The 7,585-nt window shown below is 39.5% G+C and overlaps 1 protein-coding gene across 1 annotated transcript; it reads left to right on the top strand.

Annotated features, from left to right (window-relative positions):
- Positions 1 to 202: 202 nt before the first annotated feature.
- LOC145406311 (hsp70-binding protein 1) lies at positions 203 to 7,147 on the top strand. Its single transcript, XM_080277475.1, has 7 exons — positions 203 to 353; positions 1,241 to 1,389; positions 2,252 to 2,432; positions 3,309 to 3,530; positions 4,185 to 4,340; positions 5,531 to 5,745; positions 7,031 to 7,147. Exons 2-7 carry the CDS (start codon positions 1,258 to 1,260, stop codon positions 7,106 to 7,108), a joined length of 984 nt encoding a protein of 327 aa, XP_080133601.1. The 5' UTR covers positions 203 to 353; positions 1,241 to 1,257; the 3' UTR covers positions 7,109 to 7,147.
- Positions 7,148 to 7,585: the final 438 nt, after the last annotated feature.

Raw genomic sequence — 7,585 nt, forward strand, 5'->3', positions numbered from 1 at the left:
CAATTTAAGGCTATCATTCAATATTAAATAGAGTACAGTTACCTCATAAAATGTATTGGAAGCCAGATGAGACAATTTACGGTTCATACTTCCAGATGGTTGTAGAAGCAGCTCGAAAGAGTCGAAAGTTCCCGAGTGCTGCCGACCAGTGGGTGTTGTTTTTATATATTACCTCACAACGAGCTCACGTTAGCCAGCGGTTCTTGTATCGCCAAAGCTGCGGAGAGGGGAGAGTGTATACTAATTGCAACAAGTACTTTTTGTTAGTTACCTCTAGACAACCAGTTCTAACTTATAATCAAGAGAAACTAACGAGGATACAGTGGTCTGCGTGAATTGACTTAGTGTTCAAGGTAAAGGGGGGCTGGATGACAGTTTTGACGGGCGTAATGTCAGTCGTTTGAAGCTAGTGCCTCATAGACGTCATTCTATAACTGTTTTAGGTTGCTCTTTAAAAAATACGCTGGCTCTTTGACGAACTTGATGAATAGTTTGCTGCCTTAGATGTTTGCTGCATGTTATCGTAACTTTAACGAGGGAACATAGTAGTTAGGACAGGAAATGTAACAGTACAGTATTTGCTTAAAAAAATAATAATAATAATAATTTCTGTGCATATGTTGTTCCAGGGCTCATTGTCTTAATTCATATGATGCCCCCTGTTTCTCACAAAGTTATTATTATTAAATGTCAGGACCAAGTTGCCTAGCCCCGGGCCCCAACGTTCCTCATGGGGCAACATACGATTGGATGATGGATGGATTATTATAATTATGTATTATTCATTCATTCATTCATCATCTAATCCTACATTGCCCCATGAGAAGCATAGGAGCCCGGGGCTAGGCAAGTTGGTCCTGACATTTGAGATGAAAGTGACCAGCCTCACTCATCCCTGAGTGGCACCACATGAGCAGTAAACCCCAACCATCCCTCGGATATAAACCTTCACTGGCTCAGACCGATTGGAGTGCCGTAATTACCCACTAAACCACCAAGTGCCAAAATTTGGTTAAATGGTTAGCACCCATTGTAGCAAATGGTTTCTTGGTGCACAGGAAACCATTTGGCTTGTCATTCAGTGTAGAGTCACCCACTATTATTATTATTTTTATTATTCTGACCTTCATGTGTTATTTTTCCTCAGAGTTTGTTCTTCACATTGTTGCTTAGCCACATAACATATCCAGCGATCCTTACATCTTTTTACTTTCACTAATTGTCTCTGAACATTTCCCAGGTCAATAAGCCAGCAGTATGTCTGATCAGCCGGATGGAAATGAGCGCAGACCCCCACGGAACCTGCAAGGGCTCCTAAACTTCTGCACGGAAATAACTGCTCGGGAAGACCCCACCACAGCCACAGCCACCAGAGTTCTTGACCCAGAGGTACGATAACCTTGTAGAGGTCTCTAAGACAGAATTAAATGGGTAAATTTTTGCAAGTTGCCTATGACCTTTTTTTTTTTAATACCAGTATATAAAACTTGTTCTGTGGGGGATGTGATTCATTTGATTTTGATTTTTTTATTTACTGTTGTGTCATATCGTTTGTAACAATATTAATAGCCCAGAAGTATCCTAAAGCATCCTGACCTTAATCAAAACCTAATTAAATTAAGCATGACATAACCTAACCCTGTCTAATCTGATCTAATCTCATTGAGCAGGAGCATGTAGTGGATCCTCAAAATCTCATCAAGTCCTAGGAAGACCATTAGGCAGTAGCACTGGCACCAGAGATTATGGGCAGCATATAAAACAATACCGTAAAATAATCAAACTACATCTTGAATGTGGAAAATGTTGGCAGAATGAATAGGTTAACAGATATTGTTTCAAACACTATACTGAGAGGTCTCACTTGTGATGGATGGAAATACCTGGCAATACCAAGAAAAACTGTACATTATCATCCTGACTTCTTTTTTTTTTACCATTTAAAGTCAGGTGATGCAGGGTCCTGAAAGCATGAAAAGAGAATGCTTAATAGAAGGTGAACACTCAGTAGCATACACAGTGAAATGAACAACACATTAATTCATTCACTATTGCAGCACCAGAATTCTGACTGTGCCTCATGGCATAACCATCTGCTTTTTGTGTGTGTGTGTGAGTGTGTTTCACATTACATATCAGATGCAACATTTTTTTGTAGGCACATTTTTCTTTTGTTTTATAAGGTTGATGAGTTGTATGTATTTATGTATTAAGATGATTTCAGGTATGATATCCTGTCTTTTCCCAACAGAGACGAGCTTTCTTAGAGCAAGCACTTAACTCCCTAACAGTAAATGTTGCCAAAAAGCTGGCAGAAAGTGTGCAGACTCTTTGTAGTGAAGCTGTCACCATGCCAGGGGAGGATGTGACAGAACAGGAGAATGCAATAGAAGCCATTGAAGAACATGTGGATGATATAAACCATGCAATAGGTAAGGTTTTAATACCTTTCCCCTGTTACACTTGGGTACTTCTTCCTTTATAGGACAGGGAGATCAAGGGTAGCCTTAGTGCTATATACTGATGTATAACTACATAATACATTGTTATGTTGCCCTCATGTGATTTTAAGATGCTGGGGATAAGGTGGGTGTCAGCTGTTTGTTAGTATATTTCATTGTGAAATTTTTACACATCACCACCCATGTTAAAATGGAATTCTGTACTTTAAAAAAACTTCCCATACTGTGGTAGGATTTACTTCACCTGGTGATCTAACAGGTTAAGGCACCGCAGGCAGGTGTGTATCTTATTCAAGTTTATATCTGAGAGTTGGTTGGGGTTACATAAAACCGCTCATGCCAGCAACAGTTCAGTCTCACCTTGTATGACTGAACCAAGCAGTCAGGACCTGGATTCCTGTACTCCTGATGGGGAAGTAATGGGCTGGATAATACATGCATGAATGAGTGATATATGGTACTGTATAAAAAGTTTTTGAATAGCATGAAGACTGCTGCACACCTATATCATCATCATCATTACCTATAAAGGTACCGTACTGTAATACATTGATCATTCATCAAAGAGGGACTGTGCTTGAGGTTTAGCTACATAGAAGTTATTGTTGCACATGAGCATTTTTTTCTTCCTCCAGGTTTAAAGAAAAGGGACAGTGTTCCCTTGTTTAATACTGACTGTCTGTAACCATGTACTGTACTGTAATCTCAGAATGGGTGGCCAAAAACATTTGCCTTCATGTTACCCAGTCCTCTGTCATCATTTTGCCTTCCCTCCAGCTCGTGTGACTGTTACTCATATATTGCATCTATCCACCTACTGTATACTGATATTTGTGTTTGTTCCAGATTTACAGAAAATGGGTGGCTTTCCTGTGTTAGTACGGTGCCTGGATTCCCCACACATCTCCCTGCGTGTCGGAGCTGCCAGCCTTATAGGAGATGTATGCCAGAATAATCCTGCCTGCCAGGAACACATGTTGACCTTGAACACTGTCCCTATGTTGCTTCATATGATTGACACAGATGAAGATATGCAGGCCAGAGTTAAGGCCCTTTATGCTCTCTCTTGTAAGTTGTGTGCCTTAATGAATTATACTCCTTTCACTTTAACATACCGTAGCAGAAAATTGTTGTCTGTCTTGATTGCTGAGGTATAGAAATTAGATTACCACTAGATTTTGATGCTAGTCATGAAGAAGTGCTGTGAAAAAGCTGTAGATCCACAACACTGTTTTTTCTTCCCCTGAGCTTCATGAAATAAACTGCAAAAGAACGAAAATCAGGACAAAGGCAAGGTTAAAATACTGTACTGTGTTCTGTGTGTCTAATCCATCTTTCCTAAAGCACATATTGTCTTTCAACACAGGACTCAAGACAGTTTCCTTTAGCCCTTTCAAAATAGGAGTTTTTCCATAACTGCTTCATTGTGATTAGGCCTTTAATGATTGTATTCTTGGTACTGTAGCTACTTCCAGTTTTATTTAGTTCATTTTAGTAAAAGGGCCAAAGAAGGCTGTTTGTAGCCCCTGTAGTTGAAGGAACATATCATAAGGCAATAGAATTTAATGGCAGCAAATATTTAACAGATAGCGGTACATCCCCAGATTTTAAGGGATTATATATGCTAAATACACTGTGTGAATAGCAAAAATAAATTGTAATAACTGAAGTGAATGGACCGGTATATTGATTCCTAGTAATTTTTTTTGGCGCCTTTTCCAGGCTTAGTTCGGGACTACTCTAAGGGAGAAGAGGAGTTCATTAAAGCCAATGGTTTTTCATGCTTGATGCGTGTGATGCAGTCAGGAGTGGAGAAGCTTGTAGTTAAGGCTTCATTCCTCCTTAGTAGCCTTGTTCGAGAGAGTGAAGCACATAGAGGTATGTATCTTAAATATCTGATTAAATGTTAAGGTAGTATGGTTGATTACCATCATCCCTGGAAGGCATAACTGCCTCCACTCATAAGTACTACAGGGAGTGGCATGTTGTCTTCCCATCTTGAATGCTGAGTTGTAAATGTAGATTAACACTAGAAAATTATGCCAGTCACGAAGAAGTGCTATGCAAAGAATGTAGAGCCATGGTATTGTCTTACACTACAACAATGCTACATGATATGTGCTGCAAAAGGATGGCCAAGTTAAGGAGAAGTGAGAACAGTACTGTATGGTGAATTAGTTTATGTCTTGCATCTACCATGTTGGAAGAACTCTTTTGCATTGGTCAGATCACAGTAGACAACAGACATAAACAAATACTGTACTGTACTCTGGTGGCACAAAGATCCCCCCAGAACACCACCTTCTGTAGTACTGTACACGATCAAAAAAGTATCGCGCAGGAGGGGTACGATGATATCTGAAATGATCAATATAGCTTGTGTAGTCCCTGGAAAGTAAATTAATTATTATCTGAATATACATTCAGTAACAATATCAACTATAAATTGTCATATGAAATCTGTCTATGACATACTTAGGTAAGCATGTTTGACAACATGGGGGACAAAATCAAACATTTCCAGACTCCATTGTCTGTGGCGTCAAATTGTTTGGGGCCAATTGTGCACCGATACTTTTTTGATCGTGTGTGCATATTAAGTGGAGGTGAATGTACCATCATAAGAGTAAAATGTGGCTACAGGTATGGTACAAAGCCACACAGCCATCATTTTTAGGTAGGAGCTGACACACACACACACACACACACACACACACACACACACACACACACACACACACACACACACACACACACACACACACACACACACACACACACACACAGTGATCTGACTAAAATTGTTACAGAAATGGCTCATTGTTACACATCTGACACATTTTTTCTCAGTTGCCTCCATCATCTGTTGAAGTAATTAGCTGGATTTGGCATTTAGTTTACCTTCCAGTCCATAGAAGGCATCAGCTATACTATGGCTAACCTCAATATGGGGATGCTTTAAGAGGAAACATGGGTAGCATTAGAACTGAATTGTTTAAAATAACTACACATTATGAACGATCATTCGGCCACACACACATTGATAATTTGATATTTGCATTCCTCAGCTCTGTTGGTGTCAATGGGGTACATAGAGCAGTTAGTAACGATCCTGGGCAGTGAAGACAGCAACCCCAGCACCCGAGAGCATTGTACGGCGGCGCTGCTCACCCTCGCTTCGTCACATCCACCTGCCCTGGCTGAGTGTCTAAGGCCAGAGCTTGGTTTTGCGCATCTGCTTAACAACAGACTACAGGAGGTTACAGGCAAAGAGGAAATGCAGGTGAGCAGTCTCCTTCCTTTATATTAAAGAAATCTTTTTGATGTTATAGAAGATTCAGGGCTGGTATCATGGTTGCTGCAGTTGGCTCCAACTCAAACTTTTGTCTGTTTGTTTTCATATAATGGAGTCTGCCACTTCCATTTTTTTATTATTAAGCTGTGGTGTCTTTAAATTGGATAAGCCTTACTTGCTCACAAAGTCAAAATTTTTCTCCCATGGAAGTCCACTGTTGTGGCAATAGGGTTGTATGAATATGAACCCGGTGGACTGCAAGCTGCAGTTGCCACCTTCCTTCAGTCCACCATCCCTCTCTTGGAGGATAGGTATGAAGTTGAGGTGCCACCACATAAGGCAACCCTCTCACACACCAGGTACATAGTATGTTACAGAAACATTACTGAACAAAGTTCCCTTGCTACAGTACCGGTACTTATAAAGCCAATTTGCAAGTTTCTGCTAATTTACAGTAGCAGATTTAGGGAAAAGTTAATGTTTTGGAACTCATTCGTACTAGCTTTCCCTTTTAGATTTGGGTTTCATAGTTGCTCTTAGTGTGGCTGCGGGTAAGAGCTATTATTGTATGATGATGTCTTTTCCTTGTTCTGGAATAGAATACTGCAGTTACATAGTGGAAATACTATGCTAAAATATCGAGAGCTGTAAGTATGTTTTACAAGACTTTTGATGATGATGATGATGATCATGGTTGAGATGATTAATACAGTAATCATAGGCAGTACACAAAAATAATAACTGAAAATGTCCAGTTGACCTGTTACAGAAGCAGAAGGTGCTGAAGGATCTTCTTCAACACAGTAGTATAAATGATTCTGACAAGTCTGGTCTGTCAGTGCTTGTCCATCAACCCATCCATCATCCAGCCCTTTATATCCCCGTCAAGAGTGTAGGGGCATAGATGAGAGAGTTACTGGTACCCTTTTCTTTACTCTGAACAGCATTACAGTGTATTAGCAATAAGCTCCAAACTTTCTTTTGAACTAAACCTTTAAGTGCCCAGTTCTGGTTGGATTTCCTCAGCTCACTAGACCACCAAGCATCCATTGTTACGTTTAACAGTATGTTAATCATGGTTAGTATTTAAGTATGTATTCTAACTGTGCATACTGTACTTACGAACCATGCATATTTAGCTGCTAAATCCATCCATCCATCATCCAATCCTACGTTGCCCCATGAGGAGCGTAGGAGCCCGGGGCTAGACAGTTGGTCCTGACATTGCTGTTAAGAGAGAATATTAATCTTGGACCAACTTGCTTGTCCACAGGAAGAAGAGGGTTACATCAGGGAACTACTGAAATTAATGGAGGGTGACGCTGATGACGACGAAGGCACTTTTAGGTAACTTTAATTATACATGACAATAAAAATATTTTTCGTAAGGACATTGATGTTTCATTCCACTTGACCATTAATTTGGTAATATTTTAGATACTGTTTGAAAAAAATCTTGTCATGTCTTTTTAATTCTTTGCTTCACTTCTGAGTCCACCATAAATTGCAGAAAAGCTCTATCATAGTTCCATTGCTACCTATAAAGCTGATTTGGTAGTTCCTCTCACTCACAGTTATATATTGATTTAGTACTGCATGTTGTAGTGGTTTTGTTTAAGTTATGTGTAGTTTAGTTTTAGTGCTAGAACGCTGTTTGTTGTTCAGTGGTTCCTTGTTCTTTATAGTGTAGTTAAAGTGCTAAATCAGAAAGTATGACTCAAAATATGACTATATTTGTCAAATATTCTGTACACAGGAGTTTTATTACAGTGTTAGGTAAAAGAAAAAAAATGACCACAGAATATTCTGTTCAAAGATTCTTGTTAAA

Source organism: Coenobita brevimanus, chromosome 70 (assembly GCF_032717465.1).
Source record: "Coenobita brevimanus isolate Jiangsu-jjx chromosome 70, ASM3271746v2, whole genome shotgun sequence".
Classification (NCBI taxonomy): domain Eukaryota; kingdom Metazoa; phylum Arthropoda; class Malacostraca; order Decapoda; family Coenobitidae; genus Coenobita; species Coenobita brevimanus.

Bases quoted from the DNA above. Each gene is read 5' to 3' on its own strand.
- LOC145406311 (XM_080277475.1), top strand. From the start codon at position 1,258: ATGTCTGATCAGCCGGATGGAAATGAGCGCAGACCCCCACGGAACCTG. The intron at 1,390-2,251 runs GTACGATAACCT...TTTTCCCAACAG, and splicing joins CCAGAGTTCTTGACCCAGAG to AGACGAGCTTTCTTAGAGCA. The intron at 3,531-4,184 runs GTAAGTTGTGTG...CGCCTTTTCCAG, and splicing joins GGCCCTTTATGCTCTCTCTT to GCTTAGTTCGGGACTACTCT.